The sequence below is a fragment of the Dryas octopetala genome, chromosome 3 (genome assembly GCF_963921425.1).
Source record: "Dryas octopetala chromosome 3, drDryOcto1.1, whole genome shotgun sequence".
NCBI classification, from domain to species: Eukaryota; Viridiplantae; Streptophyta; class Magnoliopsida; order Rosales; family Rosaceae; genus Dryas; species Dryas octopetala.
Window position 1 is genome coordinate 7471779 of NC_141368.1, and position 26095 is coordinate 7497873.

At 36.3% G+C, this 26095-nt stretch overlaps 2 protein-coding genes across 4 annotated transcripts; one reads left to right on the plus strand and one right to left on the minus strand.

The window, feature by feature from the left end:
- Positions 1-9381: 9381 nt before the first annotated feature.
- DCL1 (dicer-like 1) lies at positions 9382-21042 on the plus strand. Of its 3 annotated transcripts, none has more exons than XM_086238459.1 (20): positions 9382-11044; positions 11164-11277; positions 11885-12095; positions 12221-12615; positions 12707-12938; positions 13457-13629; positions 13757-13879; positions 13979-14139; positions 14381-14614; positions 14705-14855; positions 14936-15118; positions 15960-16121; positions 16207-16302; positions 16413-17041; positions 18163-18263; positions 18341-18540; positions 18616-19527; positions 19659-19823; positions 19944-20317; positions 20521-21042. In XM_086238459.1, exons 1-20 carry the CDS (start codon positions 9923-9925, stop codon positions 20696-20698), a joined length of 5916 nt encoding a protein of 1971 aa, XP_086094585.1. In that variant the 5' UTR covers positions 9382-9922; the 3' UTR covers positions 20699-21042. The 3 variants fall into 3 exon arrangements, with proteins under 3 accessions (XP_086094585.1, XP_086094587.1, XP_086094586.1); XM_086238461.1 differs by having other exon boundaries at positions 20535-21042; XM_086238460.1 differs by having other exon boundaries at positions 18344-18540.
- Positions 21043-21724: 682 nt separating this feature from the next.
- Positions 21725-24278, minus strand: LOC147290339 (soluble inorganic pyrophosphatase 1). Its single transcript, XM_086238462.1, has 9 exons — positions 24165-24278; positions 23652-23774; positions 23506-23534; positions 23333-23398; positions 23037-23144; positions 22676-22741; positions 22452-22572; positions 22284-22365; positions 21725-22121 (listed from the first exon to the last, which is right to left on the minus strand). Exons 2-9 carry the CDS (start codon positions 23770-23772, stop codon positions 22079-22081), a joined length of 636 nt encoding a protein of 211 aa, XP_086094588.1. The 5' UTR covers positions 23773-23774; positions 24165-24278; the 3' UTR covers positions 21725-22078.
- Positions 24279-26095: the final 1817 nt, after the last annotated feature.

The following is a 26095-nucleotide window of genomic DNA, read 5'->3' on the forward strand; positions in this document are numbered from 1 at the left end:
GGGGCGGTTTTGGGTTTCGGGGGTAAAATAAACTAAAGGAGGTTTTGGGTTTCGGGGTTTCGGGGAAGGAGGGAGGAGGAGGAGGAGGCGGAGGGAGGAGGAGGACGAGGAGGAGGAGGAGGAGGAGGGAGTGAGAGCTGAGGGAAGGGAGGAGGCGCTGCGAGCTGGGTGAGGTGAGTGAGTGATCGAGCAGACTGAAGTGAACCAGAAATGGGTATAAATCTAAAGACTTTGGGCGACGAACAAGCATTCGTCGCCCAAAGTGACTTTAGGCGAGGAATTAACAAGTTCGTCGCCCAAAGTCACTTTGGGCGACGAATGCTTGTTCGTCGCCCCAAAGTATATTAAAGCGACGAACATAAATTCGTCGCCCAAAGTGACTTTGGGCGACGAACTTGTTAATTCCTCGCCTAAAGTCACTTTGGGCGACGAATCAACACGTTCGTCGCCCAAAGTTGTTGACTTTAGGGCACCGTTTAATCCCGCCATAATTTCAGACTTTGGGCGACGCATTGTTCCGTCGCCTAAAGCTACATTTCGTCGCCCAAAGTTGAAATTTTTTTATGAACCATAATCGTTCATACGTTCGAGCTCCAATACCAAACTTCTAGATCTCCAATTGACCTAATATTTTAGAGGAATGATCTTTGAGTGACAAACTAATAAATGAACGGTTCAGATCGTTAAAAACACAATCGACATATAAGGTTCTACATATAAATCAGTGATTTTTGCATTTGAAGACTAAAATTATATTAACTCTTTCGTTAAAACCTTGTAGCTTCAATAATTGTGAAGACCACAACGTGATTATCACAATCAGAGCCATTCTTCATATATGTTCATACTCAAAGATCAACCCTGGAAAAAATCGGCTCAATCGGAGTTCATCTACCCGTTCGATTATTATTATAAGAATCAAGATCGTTCATACATCCTAAATGCTAAACCTAACTTCTACATCTCCAATTGAGTTAATTTTTTGCATGGATGATCTTTGAGTGAGGCACTAAGGAATGATCGGTTCGGATCGTTAAAAACACAATACAAAAATGATCTTCTACATACAAATACACTTAAAGAGTATAATTATATTAACTTTTGGGTAGAAATTTTGGTGATTCAACAATTTGTGAAGACTACAATGTGATTTTAACGATCGGAACCGTTCATTCTATTCGTTTATACTGGAAGATCATCCCTGCAAAAAATCGGCTAAATCGGAATTCATCTCATACTTCGATTCGTATTACAAAATTTACAATCGTTCATAAGTTCAACCACCGTTACCTAACTTCTACATCTCCGATTGAGCTAATTTTTTGCATAGATGATCCTTAAGTGAGGCACTAAGGAATGATCGGTTCGGATCGTTAAAAACACAATACAAAAATGATCTTCTACATACAAATACACTTAAAGAGTATAATTATATTAACTTTTGGGTAGAAATTTTGGTGATTCAACAATTTGTGAAGACTACAATGTGATTTTAACGATCGGAACCGTTCATTCTATTCGTTTATACTGGAAGATCATCCCTGCAAAAAATCGGCTAAATCGGAATTCATCTCATACTTCGATTCGTATTACAAAATTTACAATCGTTCATAAGTTCAACCACCGTTACCTAACTTCTACATCTCCGATTGAGCTAATTTTTTGCATAGATGATCCTTCAGTGAGGCACTAAGGAATGATCGGTTCGGATCGTTAAAAACACAATACAAAAGTGATCTTCTACATACAAATACACTTGAAGAGTATAATTATATTAACTTTTGGGTAGAAATTTTGGTGATTCAACAATTTGTGAAGACTACAATGTGATTTTAACGATCGGAACCGTTCATTCTATTCGTTTATACTGGAAGATCATCCCTGCAAAAAATCGGCTAAATCGGAATTCATCTCATACTTCGATTCGTATTACAAAATTTACAATCGTTCATAAGTTCAACCACCGTTACCTAACTTCTACATCTCCGATTGAGCTAATTTTTTGCATGGATGATCCTTAAGTGGGGAATTAAAAACTGAATGGTTATGATCTTTGGAAATACAATCGTATAGTATGCTATTACATATATAAAATTGTAAACAAAAAAATATTTTTACTTTGGGCGAGGAACTACAAATTTCGTCGCCCAAAGTGATCTTGGGCGAGGAATATAAAATTTCGTCGCCCAAACTAACTTTGGGCGACGAATTGTGAGATTCCTCGCCCAAACCATTATTACAAAACAGGATGATCCTTTGGGTGACGAACATGTTCCTCGCCCAAACTATGTTTGGGCGACGAAGATAATTTCGTCACCCAAAATGCCTTTGGGCGACGAAATGTATATTCCTCGCCCAAACATAGTTTGGGCGAGGAAATATTTTGTCACCCAAAGTAAGTTTGGGCGACAAATTTTCCTGTTCCTCGCCCAAAGGCACTTTGGGCGACGAACATGTATATTCCTCGCCCAAAGTATTTCCCAATTAATTGTTTGTTTTTAATGTTTAGGCGACGAATTCATTTCGTCGCCCAAAGTTACTTTGGGCGAGGAACTTATGATTCGTCGCCCAAAGTAACTTTGGGCGACGAACATGTTCGTCGCCCAAACCTTTATGACTTTGAGCGACAAAATTTCTTGTTCGTCGCCCTAAATTTCTTTGGGCGACGAATATATGTTCGTCGCCCAAATATATTTTTCTTGTAGTGCCTCCATCCTTAATTACTAATAAGAAGCCGTTTTTTTGGCGTACATCCATATCAATTACACCAAAAGAAAAAAACATACAAATATCATATGGAATATATGAGTACTCATAATATTACATATTCCATACGATGATGATGATGGCAACTGAACTAATGGCCCAAGAGTCGACTAGGTATGACTAGGAATTTGAAGCTAGAGGATAATAGCTAGCAAGCTGTATCAAAAAAAGAATAAAAAATATATATTGGTTAATGGGAGACACCATGTCACCATGTGTATATATATGCGTATATATAGTGGGGCCATATATGTAAGGGAAGGGGGGACACAATCGAATCCAACCAACAGAGCTCAAGTGACTTTAATGGAGCTAGATGAGGCGAGATTACCCAAATAATTCTTTTAGATCGAAATACTGAAAACAGTGAAACAGATCGATCGGTCCATTGTAGAGGTTGCATTTATAAGTATTGCCGGCAGCTCGGTGATCGAGCAGCAGCTGCAGCAGATCGATCGAACGAGTGAGCGAAGGAGCTCGTACAAAGTAAGTTGTTAACCCACAAAGAGTCACCACGGTACTACTAATTATAATGCTATATATATTGCTAGGTAGCTATATATTGATGCCTTTCTGAGAAACCGTTGGGACTCTTCTCTCAGCCCTCCCTGCAGGGCTGGCTGTTAAGTCGCTGTCCCACTTCATTGCGCCATTTACACAACATGGCCCCTACTAGCTAGCTAGGGCATGCTTGGACTCATAGCTATTAGCTACCTATATTAATATATCCTCACAATTAACTATTATATACGAGCAAAGTTATTATAGCACTATCTGCCAACCTGTGATCCTAATAAGACCCATGCTTACCTTTAGTTTCTTTATTCGAACGTACCTACTCACTTTATACATATATACATATACAGTACTTCTGCACTAGTGCACTGTATAGATAATTAGTTAAAAGGAAACCAATTAATTCGATCTCTAGTATTGAATATCACGTCGAGCCAAGGCCGGCCTTTGCCATAGTCTATCAGGGCATTGGTTTTGAACTTCCAAATATAAAAGGCCTTCAAATTTTTGTAGTCCCGTACATAAAATTCTTTTAAACTTGAATCCAAAAAGAAGAATAGCTCCAATATTCAAAGAGTGCATGTCCAACTACACGAATACCTAGCTAGCTAATTCTTAGAAGTCTCATTTTTATTAGCCTTCCAAAATCTTAAGGTGTATCATGTTGATCACCCATAAAGGACTGATCAATTGATAGCTTAAAGTTTTGTCTAATTCTCTGTTAAGAGAAATATCTCACGTTGAAAATGTGAAGCATTGCATAATAATTTATAAGAATTTGAGCTACTCATTTCATTGCCAATTAGTTTTGGGATGGATGGCTAAATTTTTTCATAGTATCAGAGCAGGCTATTTACGTGTTAGGCCCAACGGCCACACGTGCTCCTACGTCACACAATATGAACTATCCATGTGTTAGGTTTGAGTGATGTCATACGTGCAGGAGCGTGTTAAGAAAAAGATTTCACATTGAAAAATGTAAAGTCTTACATAGTGGTTTAAAATAGTTTGAATTACTCCTCCTATTAATTTTGGGATGGATGCCTCAATGAATTATCTATTTTAGAACTGAGAGTTCAAGTTTTAATTTTTGAATTGTGCGCAATAAACATGTGCACTCATTCTACGCAATCATATAAAGATGAAGCACTAATCAATTGGCTGCTCTTGCCAATCAAGTTTATCCCATCGCTACGAAACGTCTAGACGTATGGTAGATAAACAATTGATATGTATATATGATATATCCATGGATATTCCGAGATTATCTTGTGTTTATTTCTTTCCTTTCTAACCATGTAATATAAATTCAATGATTAATATAACTTCATTCCCACACAAAAAGTGCTACTAATTTATTTCATCTATACATCAATAAGAGATTTGTATTGGCTTTAAATTTAATTTACCTGCTATGTGTCTCTTGACTCTCTTCTAATCCCATCAAGTTAAGCATGACGTTAGTTGTGGACTTGTGGGTGTAAATCAATTCTTGGACACCTCTTTTTGGTCAGTTGCGCGGTTTTTGAATTCAATGATTTGGTATTTTTTTTGAAAATATAAACAAAAGCATTTGAACTCATTTCTTTCACGAGTTAATTACACTTACACTTACACTCCCTAAAATTTATCGTCTTTTCACATACACCTTATGAGGTTTCAACAATTACACATACACCCCCTAAAGTTTCAAAAATGTTGCATATAACCTCCTATAGTGAAATGAAAAATGATGAAAAATTATGCAAAAATGCATGCTAAGGTTGAAATGACATAACAAGATTATTCAACGTGTAAGATCCAATCTCAATACAAATATTTTTTTTTTGTTTATTTATTTTTTTCTCTTGTAGGGGGTTTATATGCAATAGTTTTGAAACTTCAGGGGGTGTATGTATAATTTTTGAAACTCAATAGGATATATATGAAAAGACGATAAACCTCAAGAGATGTAAATATAATTAACTCTTTCTTTCACCATCCATATTTGGTCAATGCTACAAACGTGTATATATGTATAATTTATTATTAGTACATCCGTATATATGCATGTGGAAATTAAACATATACAAGTGACAAATTAATTCCGGTAAAGAACAACATATATCATGTATATATGAAGATGCCCTCCACATGCACTACAATGTATATATATCAATGAACATGTATATATATAGGCTCCTTTTATTGAGGTATACCTCAACTTAGTTATGTTGAAGTATGACTTTGTTGGAGCCCACACGAGTCGTTTTGTGTCGATCTTAACAGTTCGCAAGGATCATCTTCATTGATAGATCATCCTTGCAAAAAATTAGTCAAATCGGAAATCATTTGTCTATCTAACTTTGATAAAACAAATGGACGGTTTCATCGAAAATATTTTGTTCGTCCATTTATTAGATCAAAGTTAGATAGACAAATGATTTCTGATTTGAGTGATTTTTTGCAAAGATGATCTATCAATGAATATGTAAAAAATAAAAGGTTTGGATCAACACAAAATGACTTGTGTGGGCCCTAATAAAGTATACCTCAACATAAATAAGTTGAGATATATATCTCAATAAAAAGAGCCTTATAATATATATATATATAGCGCCTTAGCTAGCTCAGCTATTATAGTTCCTACTTGGTATCCTATATATTTTTCCGAGATGGCTAAGTTAAAGATGCACATCATGAAATGATATCGATCAGCTCTATTATGTTAGCTTAGCTGCAGTGGTCCAAGCATTTGCATTATAATGCTAGTAAATGCATGTGGATCCCAATAAATGGCATGGGTAAAAAATCACGCATAATATCAATGAATGAATATATAGGTCTATATATAGTTAACAAATTATTGTAAGCAGCACTTGTAGCCTGTAGGGAACATGATCGATATATCATGTACGTACAAATTTTTGAACACCACCACATTCTCGATCATATTCCTGATCATAATCACCTTAGTTTCTTTGCATTTCTTTTAACACACACATGATCTTAAGTCTAATTTTGGGTACTTGCAGAAAATTCAATATGTATTATGTGGGTTGCAAATTAATTACTTGCAGTAGTACAACTGAATGTGGACTGTGCTGGCCACCTGATAATTCAACTCGATCTCCCATTATGGAAATTGTTACTGAGTATATATTTATATAAATAATAAATAATAAAGAAAGTTTTAACCAAATGACTACAAGTATACCTAGTGTAGTAGTGTCACAGTTGAGAATTCCGATTTCATTTAGGATTATAATTTACTATTTGACTCAATTAATAAAGAATTTCCGTTAAATATGTCAAAACATTCATCATCCACATATAGGGAATTTTGAAAAGTAGTGGGTTGGAGGGCCGGGGTAGTGTTGGATGCATGTGGGGCATGCAATTGGTTGATGTCTGTACTGATGATAAAGATCACCAATTTGATTTCTGAGGAGCCTTTGACAATACATGTGTAATAAATAATGTACTTGTGGTTGCATCAAAGTCTCTCAGTAGTACTACTTCATCTTGTCATCTTAGAGTTCATTAATTTTCAACTAGAAAACCAGATAAAATCAAAGGATTTCCAATATCCACCAACCCAACTTTTTATTTTCATTTCGTTTTAAGAGCTTTTTTTTCGTTTCTCTTTTGCTAAGTTCGATTGGATGCAGTCTTGATATTAATTATGGAACTCTTGTTATTAATTGGATCTAATTATATGATTTGAGTGATAGAGGGTTTTGGTAATTAAGCTTGTTTGGATGTAATTAAGGATGTTAAGGTCTTGGCCAAAAAAAAAAAAAGGATGTTAAGGAAATGCAGAGATGGGGTCTTTTTATGATTGGAGTGGTGTGGGTGGTGGCAACTTGAGTGTTTTGTGGTGGCCGGGTTTTGGCCTTTGGGTGAGGCAGAAATACAAAGGTGAATGAGAGAATCAGAGATAATGTGGGAGGGATAATGGTATTTCCATGTGTTGCCTACAAAATTTTGTGAAAAAAAAAAAAAAAAAAAGGTTGAATGAAGTGACCGTCTTTCTTTATTTTTTATTTATTTTTCTCCCCCAAGTGAATGGGTTTCGGTATAAAAAGTTCCATATATTATCGGGATCTAAAAGAAAGTTCCATATATTCTCAGCTCATGTTAGGCCCATTATCAAACAATTGGCAAAGGATTTGAGTCCCAAAAGAAAGATTTTGGGCCGGTCAAGAGAGCATCTGCATACGGGGGAATTATAATTCATGGATCAAAGCCTGGCTGATAGTGTGTGAATAAAATGAGTGTGCTGGAATGTGAAGGGTGAGGAAAAGACTTAAACACCCTTGACCAATAGAAAAAGACTTAAACACCATTGGCCAAAAGAAAAAGATTTAAACACCCTTCCACAACACAAAGAGTGTAGACTATGGATATAATAGTGTTTTAATCTTGATTTTGGTAAGAAATAATCTTGTTTTTTGTTGTTGTTGTCCAGAAGCAATTTTGGTAGTGGAATGTATAGGGCTTTAGTAATTAATTGATTCTTTTACTTCTTCACATAACTTGGTTGGTTGAAGGCTATAAATATTCTTACCTTCCAACTACACTTTGGCATTATTTTATTCCTTTTCATTTGCATTTTCAACTAGACCGTATATTCTTTGATCATTGCAGGAGAATGCAGTGTTTTTCCATTCCTTCTTGCACATTGAATGCTCACCTTTAACAAATACAGCATGAAGATTATTAAACAAATCCCACCAAATTCTTCATGCCATATAACTACATGCTGTAATCAATATGGAGTCAAAGTAACATGTGCAATGACATAACTTTTATACTTGTCTTGTTTATACTTAGCTTTTGACTAAGGCCGTCAATCATAAATCTCAAAATTTTCTTTAATAGTTTATTATTTTAATAACAAAAATAAAAGCATGAGAATCGTTGGATTCATAATAAAAAGGTTAGAATAAAAGACAAGTATAAATTATACAAACAAAGAATCCAAACTCCAACGTATAACGTGTTCGTTTTAAAGTAAACTTGTTATTTTGAAAAAAATAATATAGTAATTCTATGTCACTTTTTAAAATTCATATATCAATTAAGAAGTAAGTATGTCTTATTTAATGACATTATTAAGAATAACAAGGCTACACAAAAAAAAAAGGTAGACCGTAACATTAAACAATAAACATGGAATTGGTATAAGAAAAAGGAAATTAGTATAAAATTACCAAAAGAGAAAGGAAATTAGTATGAAATTTCCACAAAAAAAGAAGGAAATTAATAGGGAATCACAATAATGTCCGAGGGTAATAATCAACCATAAAAGATATGAGGAGATATTCCTGGATAGCACTTTGTAATCCCATTGAGAGCCCAGCCCACGACCAGTCATAATTAGGGGTCCCACAGAAAGAAAAAAATCTTTTTCTTTTTGGGTAAAAATATTCAGTCTGATCTGATTTGGGGAATTATTCCCATCACCCCCACTCTCTTCCAGAATAATCCTATCGACGGTCCGCTAAGTCCAAATCTGGTTTGACTCCGGAAAGGACTGTGCGGTTGTAGAGCTTCGCTTTTCCCGAGTCCACTCTTGGGCCTCAATTTTCGGGTGGATTTCACGTAAATATTGGGTGTACGTTATATAATTAATTTAACGTAAATAATAAATTTATATTAATATAATATAATATTAATAATATTTATTTATATTATAATATATTAAATTAATTACACTGTGTCACACAATATAGATCAGATTATAGTGTTATACACTTACAGAATAATTTTTTCAATCCCACAGTCCAACTACTACTACAAAATTAGTACAAAGTAGTTGAAAGTAGGTGTGCCCCAACCGAATCGTGTCCCCCAATAAAAAAAATCCGAATCAGAACAACGTCCAGCGAGCACGTGGCGGGTCTCCATTGGCCTGCCCCATACGAAATGGAACAGAACTCAGTACTGAACTACCGTGTGCTTGTGTTGCGTTTGTTGGCTTGTGTTTCAAGTTACGTTGACGACAAAGGACGAGGGGCTAAAAGGTAATTTCGGACAAGTATGGAAAGGGCAAGTGGGTAAGTTGGGAAAGGCGAAAAGTGTTTTACATTGTTTGCTCTGTGTGTGTCTGTCTGTGTCTACTCTCTCTGCTCTCTCTCTCCATTTCTCTCTCTGAAAGCAGCAAGGAATCGAGAGCGAGAGAGCACGGTGCACGCGTGAGGGGGTCTCTGGTCAAAGAGGCAGAGAAGAAGAAGAAGGAGAATAGGAGAGAGATAGAGAGCAGAATAGGCGTAGATAGACCGTGGAATCTCAGAAAGAAAGAAAAAAAAACCCAAAAAAAAAAAAATGGTCTTGGTCATGGTCTTAGTTAATTAGGGTTCCCCTTTTAAAGAAACACCTTCATCGTGTTTTTGGATTATCATTCATTCTGCGTCTCCGTACGGTCTATCCACTCCTCTCTTACTCTCTCCCTCTCTCTCTCTCTCACCAGAAAGACTTTATCTTTCTATTGAATTGTTGTTGTTTGTTGTTTTGTTGAGCTTGGGTTTCAGCTAATTTTAGATTTTGATTATTCTTTATTGGATATTGAAAAGAAAATTGCAATTTACTATATAGTTTGTTATACATATATATATTAATATACATTTAGATATAGCATAGCAGCTGTAAGCTTAGCATGGAGGAAGACTCGTCTAGGGTTTCAGGGGACCCTGGTAATGGGGCGAATGGCGAAGCGGCAACTCGTCCGTCTTACTGGCTCGATGCTTGTGAGGACATACCGTGCGATGTCATTGCCGATTTCGTGGATTTCGGAGAAGCTCCCATTGGTCCTCCTGTGTTGGTTAACAGCAGCAACGGCTGCAATCAAGAGGAGGATGGTTTGGGGGGCGATTTCTTTGGTGGAATTGATCACATTCTTGACAGTATCAAAAATGGAGCTGGCCTCCCCGGCGCAGTTGATGCGAATGCCAATGCCAATGGCTTTACCAATGGCACCGGGGAGGTTTGCTTTCAGATTGAGCCATCTGGGGTTTCGAAGGCGATGCAGGTTGTTGATGGCTCAATTGGGCACAATGTTCAAAGTTGTGCTCGGAATTTCGAAGCTGCTAATGGAGAAGGTAGACTGCCAGCTTCTGCTCCTAAGGGTCACCAAAATGGTTTTCAAAAGCACGAGAATGGGAGGGGCAATGGGGTTGTGAGGGGAAGAGATATGATGGGCGGTGAAGAGAGATGCCCCAAGAGGGTTGCAGTTGATAATGGTAAGAATGAGAGGTATTGTTCAGGCAGAGCGCAATATCAGCCAAGGGAGAAGTGTTCTAGTAGGAAGAGGCCCCGTGATCGGGATGACATTGATCGGAGGGATAGAGACAGAGATCGCTCTAGGAGAAGAGAGAATTTTGGTAGTAATAGGAGGGATGGTAGAGATAGGGAAGCAAAGGGTTATTGGGAGAGGGATAAGTTGGGCTCAAATGAGCTTGTTTTCAGGATAGGAACTTATGAACCTGATCACAACAAAGAGGGGAAGGTAGCCAATGACAAAAACCAGGAATGCAATGGAAAGACTGAGAAGAAACCCGAAGAGCTGAAAGAAAAAATCCCTGAGGAACGAGCCCGGAAGTATCAATTGGATGTTCTCGAACAGGCAAAGAAGAGAAATACAATAGCTTTTCTTGAGACAGGGGCTGGGAAGACACTCATTGCCGTTCTCCTCATCCGAAGTGTTTGCAATGATTTGCAAAAGCAAAACAAGAAGATGCTCTCTGTATTTCTAGTTCCTAAAGTTCCTCTTGTTTATCAGGTAATGTATGTGTAGGTTTGGAGTCTCTTCTGTTTCAAAACGTTACTTTCTGTGGTGTCCATTCATTGCAATTTGCAAATTCTGAGTTTATGCTCATTTTTTTGCTTGTCCAATTTCAGCAAGCAGAAGTCATTCGGGAGCGAACTCATTACCAAGTGGGCCATTATTGTGGTGAGATGGGTCAAGATTTCTGGGACACCCGAAGATGGCAGCGTGAATTTGACACAAAACAGGTAGATCTTACAATTTTTCTTATTAGAACATATGATTCACCTGTATATTTTGCTACTCTTCTCGTGTTCTGGACACTCTCACTTCCAATGATGAATTTATTAAATCTTTGTCGGGTATCATTTTACTTTCTATTACTTTGTTCAGCTTCCCTTCATGAATTCTATGTATATCTATATATTTTATTTTTTTTACTTAACATTAGCTTTCGTCATCTAATTTTCATCTGCACTGTTGTCCTCTTATGTGTCTAGTGCACATTGGCATTTAAGTTATAGTATTATTTGGGGGGGTGGGGGGATGCCAGAAAGACTCTAAACAATACACTGGCAGTGTACACAATTACAAATGTAAAGGAAAAAGAGGAAATCTAAAACAGAAAGGAGAAGAGCAAGAATTCGTCCAGAAGTATAAAAATCCTTAAACAGTAGCCTTAATCTGTAAAACTCAATGCTCACTCCCCAAAAAATCCTACGGGTTTCCCGTTCAGAACATTACTGTATCAAGAATAGAAGGTCGATATGTAACTCTATTCCCATTATTGATCCTGTAGCTTAGGATGGTTCGTGCTCAGTCTCCTCCATTACTATTTGATATTTTGCCCTGCAGGTTCTAGTAATGACAGCTCAAATTCTTTTGAACATTCTGAGGCACAGCATTATAAAAATGGAATCAATCAATCTCTTGATTCTTGATGAGTGTCATCACGCTGTGAAGAAACATCCATATTCTTTAGTGATGTCTGAGTTCTATCATACAACCCCAAAGGAGAAGAGACCGTCTGTATTTGGAATGACTGCTTCTCCTGTTAACTTGAAAGGTATTTTTTTTTTTTCAATTTGTGACATTACTCAAGATGAGCATCTTAGATTCAACTCTTGCTTTTTCACAGAAATTATTTGAATCACAGCATATTTCTGCTGCTTATGATTATGTTCTATTCAGGTGTTTCCAGCCAAATAGATTGTGCAATAAAGATTCGTAATCTTGAAAGTAAACTCGATTCCATTGTCTGTACCATAAAGGATCGTAAGGAGATGGAAAAGCATGTTCCAATGCCCTCAGAAATTGTGGTGGAGTATGACAAAGCAGCCAGCTTATGGTCCCTTCATGAGCAGCTAAAACAAATGGAAGCGGAAGTTGAAGAAGCTGCAAAATCCAGCTCTAGAAGAAGTAAATGGCAGTTTATGGGAGCTAGAGATGCTGGGGCCAAGGAAGAGCTGCGCCAAGTTTATGGTGTTTCAGAAAGAACAGAAAGTGATGGGGCTGTTAACTTAATTCAAAAGTTGAGGGCTATCAATTATGCACTTGGTGAACTGGGTCAGTGGTGTGCTTACAAGGTACCAGTTGTTTTATAGTGCTTTACTGTGTGTGTGTTTGTAACCTATATAAGCATTTGGGATACTATTGCTCAGTTCATTTCTTTCACAGGTTGCACAATCTTTCTTGACAGCCTTACAAAATGATGAGAGGGCAAACTACCAGCTTGATGTCAAGTTTCAAGAATCCTACCTGAGCAAAGTTGTATCTCTCTTACAATGCCAGCTATCAGAGGGAGCGGTTTCTGACAAGGAAACAAAAGTAGCAGATCCAGAGAGTGGCGTTTCTTGTGATGGAAATGACCCTGATGAGATTGAGGAAGGCGAACTACCTGATAGTCATGGTTAGTCTGGTTGTTGACTTTTGTTTATGTGTTTTAAGTATTAAGAAAATTAAATTCTGCTAGCTGCCAAAAAAAATTCATGCTGAACTGTGACAAATAAAAAGTTTAGGAAATTTGTTTTTCACTATTTAAAGAAGAAAATTATAGTCATTGGTGAAACTTGGAGTAGGGAATGTTAGAATATGGAAAATAATTATGTATGCATGAAAGTTGGATTATATCCCGAACTGTTTCAATGCAAGAGTGTTTGCTACAATTATTCTGCTCATGAAATGCCCATATCATTGACTATCATGTATAAATGAGTCTTCTTTTACCATGTAAAGTAAAACATTCAAGGGAAAATTTACTTGACCTGGATGAGCCTTCTATATGTTCCAGGGTTACTCAACTTACCCACAAACATCATGCATTGGCGTTGCCTTTTTGTGTCAAGCATGCTCGTCATCATAAATTCCCTTAGGTAACTGGCTCATTTTATTGACATTCTTCTAAAGCATTCTGCTTGTGTGGTGCAGTTGTCTCTGGTGGGGAGCATGTAGATGTGATAATAGGAGCTGCTGTAGCTGATGGTAAGGTGACCCCAAAAGTGCAGTCACTGATTAAAATACTTCTTAAGTATCAGCATACAGAAGATTTTCGTGCAATCATCTTTGTGGAGCGAGTTGTGTCTGCTTTAGTCCTTCCTAAGGTTGTATTTGCTAATAGATATTGTTTCTTAAAAAGATATTGTTTCTCTGTCTTCATTGATTATATGCTATTTTGAGTTCCTCATGCTATTTTGAGTTCCTCACCATATATTTCTTCCATGTATGCAGGTTTTCGCAGAGCTTCCATCTTTAGGTTTTATTGAGTGTGCTAGCTTGATCGGCCACAACAATAGTCAGGAAATGCGAAGTTGCCAAATGCAGGACACAATTGCCAAATTCCGGGATGGTCGTGTATGTATAAATGCCATGCTTACCGACTTAATTGAATGAAGGAAAAATCTTCATGGTTAGATGTTCTCTCATCTACAAATTTCTTGTACTTCTTTGTAGGTGACATTGTTAGTTGCCACTAGTGTTGCTGAGGAAGGACTTGATATTCGGCAATGCAATGTTGTTATTCGCTTTGACCTTGCAAAAACTGTTTTGGCTTACATTCAGTCTAGGGGCCGTGCTAGGAAACCTGGGTCAGATTACATCTTGATGGTGGAGAGGTACTTAGTTGCATTGGGCTCTATGTCAGCATTAATTGAGGCCACAATGATCGGTTTATGATTTTCAAATAAAAATGGATAAAATTACTTAAATTTAAGTGTTTTTTTATGGTTTAGGATTTGTCACATTGTACTCATATTTATTCTTTTCTAATGTGTTAGCAGTAATTATAACTTCTGTTCATTGTCTTTCATCTAATAACATATTCCAAACTGTTTTTATTTCTTTGGGTGCTCGTAGGGGGAATCTGTCCCATGAAGCATTCTTAAGGAATGCTAGGAATAGTGAGGAGACTTTACGGAGAGAAGCAATAGAGAGAACTGACCTGAGTCATCTGAAGGATATTTCAAGGTTAATTTCAGTGGATACAACACCAGGTACAGTTTACAAGGTGGAGTCAACCGGTGCTGTTGTGAGCTTAAATTCTGCTGTTGGACTCATCCATTTCTACTGCTCTCAGCTTCCCAGTGACAGGTGCTTCTATCATCAGATTAATGTTTTTAGCTACATATAAGAGTTGTAGGTTCATATTCCTGATTTTTCCAGCTTACATCCATTATTCAGGTACTCAAGACTTCGTCCTGAGTTTGGTCTGATGCAGCATGAGAAGCCAGAAGGTCCCACTGAATATTCATGCAAGCTTCAACTCCCTTGTAATGCACCATTTGAGACACTTGAGGGTCCCGTGTGCAGTTCACCACACCTTGCACAACAGGCATGCTTTTGTTGTTTTACGATCATCATACCTTCACACAGAATTCAAGGATGTCAGTTTATCTTTTCCTTATTTTGCAGGCTGTTTGTTTGGCTGCTTGCAAGAAACTCCATGAGATGGGAGCATTTACTGACATGCTCTTGCCAGACAAGGGAAGTCGGGAAGAGAAAGAGCAGGTTGACCAGAATGATGAAGGAGATCCACTTCCTGGGACTGCTAGGCACAGAGAGTTCTATCCCGAAGGCGTAGCTAATATTCTCCAGGTTAGTTCACCCTGCATGTCATATGCTTTGAATTGCCTTTGCTGATCTTTGGGCAGGTGGAACAGGAAATTTTTCTTTAAGGTTGTAAGTTCTGTCTCCCGAAAGTTTTTACCAAAAATCTTATAAAATTCTCTTTCTTGTTTTCGTGTTCATTGAAATATATGTATTCTGAAAGTCAATCTAAAGCATGGAACTATGTACTAATTGATTTGAAGTAAAAACTTCAACTAGGGAAATTATCCGATGTAATCGTCAAGCAAGGAGTTAATTATGTTGTCGTCAAAACGTATAGGATAACTAACATATATCAAATTTTATTTTTATAAAATAGAAGTATAAATTTCAAATTATATTTACTACTTAAAAGGGGTACATGTAAGTAAAGGAAGAAATATTCTTTTTCTCCTAAAAGGAAGAATTAAAGCAAATTTCTTTTTGCTTCTTCATTTTTTTAGGAGAAAAATGTGTTGAAGATGCAAAAAGACAATAAGGAATCTCTAGAAATTTCATTTTACGTATGAATGTTTTAATAATGTTCAGAAGATTTAATCACTTGGAAGGCATTCAATATAGAGTTCCAACATACAAAATATTTATAATCTTTTGGAATTGCAAATGTATATCATATTTTGTTTGGGATAAGCAACATTTTGTCATATTCTGTATTGTACAGTACACTTAATAATTATACTTCTGTAGGAAAGAGTAGCATGGTATATTCATGTTTAATATTTTCTGATACTACTGGCCAAAAATATATATTTTCTGATACTAGGCTGAAGGTTTCTTGTTATTAATTGAATGTGTTACAGAATTCATACTTTACTTTCTGGCATTTCAGGGAGAATGGATCTTATCTGGAAGAGATTGTGGCAGTGACTCCAAATTGCTTCATGTTTACATTTATTCTGTGAAATGCGTAAACATTGGTTCTTCCAAAGATCCTTTCTTGACTCAAGTTTCAGATTTTGCAGTTCTAGTAGGCAATAGCCTGGATGCAGAGGTACCTTATTTTCTTTTGTAGCGTAAGTGTATAGTATTAATTTCTCCACCCCCATTCTTTATTTTCACTCCTTTGCTGTTAATAGGTGTTATCGATGGCGATGGATCTATTTATTGCTCGAACCATGACTACAAAGGCATCCCTTGTCTTCAGGGGTTCAATAGATATTACTGAAAGTCAGGTTGATAGTTGATTACTCTACTTGATTATAGTTAATTTTAAAAATGATTTACTGCTTAGATTTTCAGCTACTGATGTTCAAACAAAACTTCAATTTCTGCTTGTGTGCAGTTGGCATCCCTTAAAAACTTTCATGTAAGATTAATGAGCATTGTACTGGACGTGGATGTTGAACCTTCCACCACTCCTTGGGATCCTGCAAAGGCTTATTTATTTGTCCCTGTGGTTGGCCATAAGTTTGTAGATCCTATGAAAGAAATTGATTGGGATCTGGTTGAAAATATAATTAGTGCAGATGCTTGGAACAATCCCCTTCAAAGAGCTCGACCAGATGTTTATCTTGGCACAAATGAGCGTACACTAGGTGGAGATAGAAGGGAGTATGGTTTTGGGAAATTGCGTCATGGCATGGCTTTTGGGCAAAAATACCATCCAACCTACGGTATCAGAGGAGCTGTGGCACGGTTTGATGTTGTTAAAGCTTCTGGATTGGTCCCTGATCGGGATGCCTCCAAAATGCAAAAGCATGTGGATTTTCCCAAAGGCAAGTTGATGATGGCAGATACTTGTACCAGTGTTGAAGATTTGGTAGGGAGGATTGTGACAGCTGCTCACTCAGGGAAGAGGTTTTACGTTGATTCAATATGCTATGATATGACTGCAGAAAACTCTTTCCCGAGGAAAGAAGGCTACCTCGGTCCTCTGGAGTACAGCTCATATGCTGATTATTACAAGCAAAAGTATGATACACATACCATTCTAGATTGGCTGATCTTTAGTTACTTTATCATGCCTTTTTGGATTTATTCTTCTAAGCCTAGGAATCGCTTAATTCTGATGAATAGCTACAATGCACCCTAGATAATGTGCTTGAAGAAGAGGAAGGCTATGGTTGTGTTTGGTTCCTAAATAGCATTCATTTTTCAGTGAAAACTGAAAAGATGGTGGAAAACTTGTTTGGTTGTGTAAAATTGAAAGCTGTATTTTAAAATGGAGAAGGAAAACAAGATTTTTTCTGGGGAACTCACAAAAGAAGTTTTTATAGTTCCAGTATAGTTGGAAACACAGAGTTTCAGTTGAAAATGCAGACACCTTAAATCTTCTCTCTCTTGGAATGAAAAAATCAGAGATATGGTCACATATCCGAGAGTTTTTTCAAACCTTAACCCTCAGATCTAATCCCAAATCCAAACCATGTCTTTTTCTTTCTCTTTCTTGGTTCTCTCCTTTCTCTCCGCTCTCTATTCATTACTTTTTCTCTTCGTTTCACAGAGATCCAATTCTCTGAGGTCTGAAATTATGAGTGGCCTATATTCCCCTTCGACAAGTTTTCCTTGAATTCAATGTCTCCAAGATCTCCCTCTTGGAGCTTCCCAACTCAGACCCATACCTCTCAAATCAGATTCTTCCTCTGCTTCGGAGGTTCCTGGCTCCACTTATTCTAACAAACCAAGGACAGCAAGATCCACTGTTTGCTTCAATTGGACCTTGTCAAATCCGTCTGCACATTGGGAAAGATAGTCCCAAAAGCATTTTTACAGTTTTTATTTTCTGAAACTGATTTCTGTTTTACCAACCAAACATGTTTTTAGAAATTTTGAGAAAGTAAATGAAAACATTTTTCATTTTTACTTTTCTGGTAATGGCAAATGTTTTCATTTTTACGAACCAAACACCACCTAATCTTAATCTGTGAAGGAAGTAGTTTGTTATTGTCAGGTGGGAAAAAATGGATTCATTAAAAATGTTCCATAATTTTCCCAGCGACAATAATTGTAAATCCTTACAGATTGAAGAAGCCTTCTTCTTTCTTCTTGCACAATAAAGGGTGCATTTGGCTATTGGATTTTTTTTTATACAGGTATGGAGTTGAGTTGATTTATAAGAAACAACCTCTAATTAGAGGACGCGGTGTCTCGTATTGTAAGAATCTCCTGTCCCCTCGATTTGAACACATGGAAGGTACGCTATCCTCATCCTTGCCCTTAAAATTAGTACAGTTTTCACCTTTTTTCGGAGCTAAAGGAGCTTTTATGCAGAAGATGAAGGTGAATTTGATGAGACTCTTGACAAAACATACTATGTTTTCCTCCCTCCTGAGCTTTGTTTAGTACACCCACTGCCTGGATCACTTGTCCGTGGAGCCCAGAGATTGCCCTCAATAATGAGAAGGGTAGAAAGCATGCTGCTCGCAGTTGAACTTAAAGATATAATAAATTATTCTGTCCCTGCTTCAAAGGTATTTGATCATCTCAGGTTTTTTATTTTAGTGGCCATTAGGCATACTTGATTGATGTGTGCTGCCTATCTGCAGATCTTGGAAGCCTTGACTGCTGCTTCATGCCAGGAAACATTTTGCTATGAAAGAGCCGAGCTTCTGGGTGATGCGTACCTGAAATGGGTTGTTAGTCGATTTCTCTTTCTTAAATACCCTCAGAAACATGAGGGTCAGCTTACTAGAATGAGGCAACAAATGGTGAGTAACATGGTTTTGTATCAGTATGCATTGAGAAAGGGACTTCAATCATATATCCAAGCAGATCGCTTTGCTCCATCTCGATGGGCTGCTCCTGGGGTGTTGCCTGTATTTGATGAGTATACAAAGGATGAAGAATCATCCTTGTTTGATCAGGAGGATGGGACTGCATGTGAAATGGACCACCCTGGTGATGGATATGAGGATGATGAATTAGAGGATGGTGAGCTTGAGGGTGACTCGAGTTCTTATAGAGTTCTCTCTAGCAAGACACTTGCAGATGTTGTCGAAGCTCTTATTGGGGTTTATTATGTAGAAGGTGGGAAAAAAGCTGTTAACCATCTCATGAAATGGATTGGAATTGAGGTAGAGTTCAATCCTGATGAGATAGAGAGCATAACAAAGCCATCTAGTGTTCCAGAGAGCGTACTTAGGAGTGTCAACTTTGATGCCTTAGAGGGTGCTTTGAAAATTAAATTTAAAGACAGGGGACTTTTGCTCGAAGCCATTAGCCATGCCTCACGACCATCTGCTGGAGTATCCTGCTATCAGCGGTTGGAGTTTGTTGGTGATGCTGTCTTAGATCATCTAATTACAAAGCACTTGTTCTTCACATACACAAATCTTCCCCCAGGCAGGTTGACTGACCTGCGAGCTGCTGCTGTTAACAATGAAAATTTTGCACGTGTTGCTGTAAAACATAATCTCCATGTGCACCTTCGGCATGGGTCGAGTGCCCTTGAAAAACAGGTTCTCCAGTTTATTCCTATTCCTATTTTTTTTTCTAAGTTCTTTCATACTTGAATGAGGAGCTGACTTGGCAGGTTAGCTGCCAGTATGGAGCCTAATCCTAACGTAGTCCTTTTGGATTCTGTTTACAGATTCATGACTTTGTGAAGGAAGTTCAAGATGAATTATCACAGCCAGGGTTCAACTCCTTTGGCTTGGGAGATTGTAAAGCTCCAAAAGTTCTTGGTGACATTTTTGAATCTATTGCTGGAGCCATTTTTCTTGACGCCGGACGTGATACTTCAGTTGTTTGGGAGGTAGGCCCCAGTCAAGGAATATAGCTTCTTCTCATGTTATCTTTTCCCTTTTCTTTGGTAATGAATTAGGGAAAACTGGTACAGAATATTTCTGGTCGATCAATCTCTCTATGTTTGTAGGTGTTTCAACCTCTGTTGGACCCAATGGTTACTCCAGAGACACTCCCAATGCATCCTGTGCGTGAGCTGCAAGAAAGATGCCAGCAACAGGCTGAAGGCTTGGAATACAAAGCCTCTAGAAGTGGCAATTTGGCTACTGTTGAAGTCTTCATCGATGGCATCCAAGTGGGAATTGCTCAGAATCCCCAAAAGAAGATGGCACAGAAACTGGCTGCCAGGAATGCACTTGCTGCTTTGAAAGAGAAAGAAACAACTGAAGCAAAGGAGAAGGAAGAGGAGAATGGGAAGAAGAAGAAGAATGGTAGCCAAACATTTACCCGACAAACCTTAAATGACATATGCTTGCGTAAAAATTGGCCCATGCCGTTCTACCGGTAAGAACACATCTAGACGAGTCAACAGTGATGTTATGTTTTAACACTCCCTATCACTAGAGAGTCCAGTATGTAGAATTTATCATAAATCTGGAGGTTGTAGATGTAGGGTTTTGAACTTAAGATCTCTAGTTCTGATATCATTTTAAAGTTAGTTGGTTACTATTATTGTTTCCGAAGGTTTGATATATCAACATCTTTAGGTGTGTTAATGAAGGTGGTCCTGCACATGCGAAGAGGTTCACATTTGCTGTACGTGTGAATACCAGTGACAGGGGATGGACGGACGAATGTGTAGGAGAGCCTATGCCAAGTGTTAAGAAGGCCAAAGACTCGGCAGCAGTTCTTCTCTTGGAACTTCTTAATAAGTTATATTCGTGATGACATTGAGGGGAGCTGGTGTTCGCAACTCTATTTTTGCAGCTATGGATGCCTCAGCATTGCTATTTTTACCAGGAGCAAGCTGTATTTAACCGGATATGCCGTTTTTTGTTTGCTATATCTGAAGTGTTTTAACATCAGTCCTTGTCCAATTGCATAAAAGTAAAAAATAAAAGCAGTTTTTTTTTTAATCATAAAAAACAATGTTTCATTTAGATGGTAGATGTGACTTTGGTCCCTTATGCATGTGATTTTGCCTATTCGGAAGCATTGTATTTGATAAGAGCAATGACAACAATGGTTCTCGAATTTTACCCTTAGTATCAGACTATCAGTTTGGTTTATGAACTTGTTTTTTAAATTCTATAGTCCACGAAGTTTTACTTTGTGTATTACTTAATTTTGTTAATTTCATTCATTTTTTCTGTCAATTTTAGTTACGTGTTAAGCATGTGAGTTACTTTTGAAATATAAAAATGGTAAGCTACTCATTTTTTTTTTTTCCTTAATGTGATATACGAAATAGACTAAAGTGATACATTATTAAAGGAAGTTTGTGGACTATAAAATTTAAAAAACAAGTTTATGCACCAAGTGATATTCAAATAAAGTTTAAGAATCATTAATATAATTCTCTCATATGGTAAATGCTTTTTAAAGTCTTAAATTCTTAGGCAACTAACCAGCAATACGACCTGTCCATTTTTGGCTTCAGAGTCCTTTACTGTGAGGGAAGAGAGAGCTGTTTTCCCAACTGCAGCAGGAAGACACAAATATGGTGTCAAAACTTAAAATTCAGTGATAGCTGTTTTGAGTCTTTTGACTACATGGCATATGGTACAGACATTTCTGCTTATATCTTTCTGTAAATATAGCAAATTGGATGGTTGAACAATTCATGATGGATTTTTAACTAGATACTCTCAGATATGATTGTATATCTTTCTGTTTGAATAAAATTATTTGTATTTTGTTAACTGACATGTATTGTATTTGTTCCTTTTTTTTTTTTTTTTTTTTTTGGATTCAGGTGAGGGGTGGGCAAACGTGGAATTTCAACCAAAAAAATGCGACTACTGCAACTATAAGCCTGTGAAAATGATACTGCTTTGAGTAGTGCTTAAACCACGCATAATGAATATGGAAAGTACCTGGTAAGAGGATTGTTATGATAATAGAATACCCAAAATTTAAACATATGACGTAACCAACTTTCTCTAGGCATATTTCCTTTCACTTAATTAATCAACAAAACAAGCATCAACCATAATCTGAAACACAAATTGTAAAACACTGAAACTTGGGAAATTCTGCTTGAAATCTTCCACTGCCATTGATAAAATGACTTATTGTAATTAGGAATGTAGCCTGTATGTATGTTTATCGCCTTAAGGTGTGCAGTATGTACTCAGCATAGAGGTCCCTGCACAAGACATACAAGTCAGTCAGGAGAGTAGGAATGTATACTTCATGGAATGAAAATAGGTTAAAGTATATGCTTGAATACTATGTTTGGATTCAAAACTTTCATATCTTTCTGAACTTCAAGGAATCAAAAGCTTGTAGTATCTAGAGATAGACTTACATCGCGTACTGGATAGCTTCAGTAGCAGTGGAGGCAGGCAAAAAGGCGTTAACTGCAACCTCTTTGTTCTCATTCTTCTTGTCTATGCAATGTGTTAAGAAACAGCTATGCACTATTTTTCAAATGAAGTTCACAAAAGTCTAAAGTAATGCAGTAAGTGTAGGATACAGTCTTCAAAGAAGCGACGGATCTCAGAAAGGCGATGAGGGGGAAGGTCGTTGAGTTCAGTGTAATGTGTATACTCTGGATCATCTGCGCAGACTGCAATGATCTTATCATCTTTCTCTCCCTGGATTGAAAGCATATAAATCCGTAAATTGCGAAAGTCCATGCACAAAATTGAATAGAAAGAAGTGGTGAATGTTCAGTTTGCTAGAGCTAGGGAATGGTACCTGGTCAATCATGGGCATTACTCCAATGGCTCGGGCTCGCAGAAAACAACCAGGAAGGACAGGTTCCTGTTTAATTAATTGATTTAGATTAATTACCCATTAATTATCTTGCTAATAGCTCAAACATTCACTAATTCATGTTATATATAAGACTAAAGAATGGCAACTTCTTGCTTAATTGAAAATTTAGTATTTGGGTTATGATATGGTATCTTTTTGACAAAGCAATGCGAAACTTATACTTACAAATTTAATTTGTGTCTTTTGACATTATTTATCTTCCAACTTCCATCATCACTCAAAAGAAATTTAGTTAACAACAATTTGCAGAATACATGAGTAGGAAAATGTAACAAATCACCTGCATCAGAACTAAAACATCCAGTGGATCATTGTCTTCACACAAGGTGCGAGGGATGAAACCATAATTATGAGGATAGACCACTGACGAATACAAAATCCGATCAACCTGACAATGTATTAAAACATCAATAAGAACAATCTTAACAAATAGATACATAAGATAATCAGAGAGTAATTGTTTTAGAATATGAAGGATGTATGGTTCAAACAATTTAATTATACATATGCTTGAAGGATGCACATTGCAGAGCCTATGACTATGAGCTTAGATTTGAGAGCTGTGAGTTTTGGTACCTTAATGAGTCCTGTCTTCTTGTCAAGTTCATATTTGACTTTGCTTCCCTTTGTTATCTCAACAACCTGAACCAATCCATAAACATTTCAATGGGCAATATTTTACTGTCAAGTTTTGGGTCTATACCAATTTATGCTCGTCACTGGATGAAAAAGTTGGAGTGTGTACATACTACGTTGAAAATGTGGGGAGCTGTAGGTCCTGCAAGACATTAGTTTGCAACATGATTAGTTTCTTCTTGTTTACATGGTACGAGAAAAAGAAACAAAGAAACAAAGAAAAAACTAGAAAGATCTATTATGGTGACATTGTAGGTACCAATCTCAAGATCATGCCAAGGATGTGCCGCAACTGATCTCCTTGACAAAGATGAAAGAATCCTTTCATTTAATTTGGGAGTTTTCTGGGGTGATTTAACTTCTTTCTTTTCAGAAGTCATCTCTGACCATAGACAGGTAAAAGGTAAAATGTCACATGTACAAATAAGGATTACTAGGAGATATGATCAGAGATCAACATGCCCATTTAAATCTTATAACCAAACCCCTCATAATTCATACATTATGGTACAAACATTCCAATTTATATGATAGATGTACAACATCCCCTTAATCAAGACCATGTTGAAATTAAGAAAAGATATTCCACTTAGCGAATAAACCAACAATATTCATGACAAATATACAAACCCAAAAAAGACATGATCATGATTTACAAGATTCACATTTAGGAAGCCTAAAATAAGATCTACATGGAGAAAAAAGAAAAGAAAAAAGCAAAGCTTGACAGTGGTCTTATGGCATAACAAAGAATCAGTTGAAGCATACACACCTTACTGCTGTGGGGTTCGGATAGAAACTAGAAAGAAAGGAGATGAATGAACAATTATGTAGTGCCAAGGTTACAGTCATTGGATGAATATAATATTTATAGCAGGTGGGGAGGGAGGGAGGGAGGGAGAGAGAGAGAGAGAGAGAGAGAGAGAGAGAGAGAGAGTAGGGGGTTGGTCAAAACTACGTGTGTGCCTGGGAGAGAAACAAGGTAGCTTCAAACCCCACCCCCCACGTTGAACCTTTGAAGCACTGATACAACAAATCTCAATCTTTCTTTCAAACCATTAAAAACAGAACAGAACAGGTGGTGGGTCTCACGTAATTGACATAACAATATTCAGATCTAATTGGATCATTGGACAATCTCACCATTAAGCAGTCCTTGTAATTTAAGTACAATTATTCCACTACTTTCGCATACTATTTAATATTTATGTCTGGTTGCCTATGGATTAGCCTGTCTAGATCTTGTGTTTGTGTTGCAAAAGAAATATTAATATTGTGTTATATTTTAAGACTTTCTATCACTAGAGAGTTCAATACCAATACGTGGGATTCACAAGAGTTTAAAGTTAATGGTTGTAGCCTGTAGGGATTCCAACCTTAAGAGCTTTGACTTTGATATCATTTTAAATTTAGTTAGTCTTTTATTGTTTCCAAAAGTTTGATATATATGCATCTATAGGTAGGACTGGGTTTTTATACGGAATTATCGAAAATTACCGACAACCGACCAACTATTATACCGAAAATTACCGAACTAGCCGGTTACCGATACCGATATGCAGTATTTATACCGATACCGATGATTTCGGTAACGGTATTGGTTTACAAAACCCGGTACCGACGGTATACCGATACCGACCGTATATTAAAAAAATATAATTAAAATAATTCATTTTTATACATTTCTATACTATATCGATATACCCTAAATAAAAAATACTAAAATACTAAATACCTTTCTATATAATTTCTAATTTTATATAATACATTTCTAATTTTCTATAATTTATATAAAACATATATAAATTTATAAACCCTATAACTTATTAACTTATATGTTTTTTAATTTATATGATACATTTCTATATAAAAACTAATTAAAAATATCCTAAACCCTAATATTATACTAAATTATAAACCCTATATAGTATATGTATATGATATCTCATACTAAATTACTAATTTCTATACCCTAATAGTCTAATACTATAAATTTATACTTCATAGATTCATAGTTGGTAACTTAGAGTTTGATATATAGTATATAGTATAATACTATAATATGATATAATACGGTATAATATGGTATAGTATAGTATAATATGATAATATTAGTAATTTAATTAGTATATTGTATAATATGATATAATATAGTAAAATATGGTTTAATATATTAATATCAATATGGACTATGGAGTTATGGACTATTTATGATTTATGTAATTACCTCAATCATAAATGTATAATATAGTATAATATATTATTATTAGTATATGGTATTAGTCATTTAGCCTAACAGCCCTATTAGGTAATATACTAATGTAGTATTCTAATATACTAATAATGTAATATACTAATATCGTATATACTAAATAGTAAATAGTAAATAATATATAGTTATATAACTTATATCATATACTATATACTATATACTAAATAGTGTATAGTATTTACTAATATACTATAAAAGTATAAAGTAGTAAAGTAATATAGACTATATAGTATTAACTATTAAGTATATACTATATACATTAATACATTATAGAAGTATAGAGTATAGGCTATACTGCTATAGTGCTATACCCTAAGGTTTAGGATATAATTAATGATATAAATTAAAAAACATATAGACTATTAAGTATTAACTATATACTATAAAAATTTAAAAAACATATAAATTATAGGGTTTAGTATTTATAAGTT

Excerpts from the sequence above, each read along its gene's own strand:
- DCL1 (XM_086238459.1), top strand. The coding sequence starts at position 9,923 with ATGGAGGAAGACTCGTCTAGGGTTTCAGGGGACCCTGGTAATGGGGCG. Across the intron at positions 14,140-14,380 it reads TACATCTTGATGGTGGAGAG|GGGGAATCTGTCCCATGAAG; the intron begins GTACTTAGTTGC and ends GGGTGCTCGTAG. Across the intron at positions 16,122-16,206 it reads GCAATAGCCTGGATGCAGAG|GTGTTATCGATGGCGATGGA; the intron begins GTACCTTATTTT and ends TGCTGTTAATAG.
- LOC147290339 (XM_086238462.1), bottom strand. The coding sequence starts at position 23,772 with ATGACTTCTGAAAAGAAAGAAGTTAAATCACCCCAGAAAACTCCCAAA. Across the intron at positions 22,742-23,036 it reads ATGTTTTAGTTCTGATGCAG|GAACCTGTCCTTCCTGGTTG; the intron begins GTGATTTGTTAC and ends TTAATTAAACAG. Across the intron at positions 22,366-22,451 it reads CCGTCGCTTCTTTGAAGACT|ACAAGAAGAATGAGAACAAA; the intron begins GTATCCTACACT and ends CACATTGCATAG.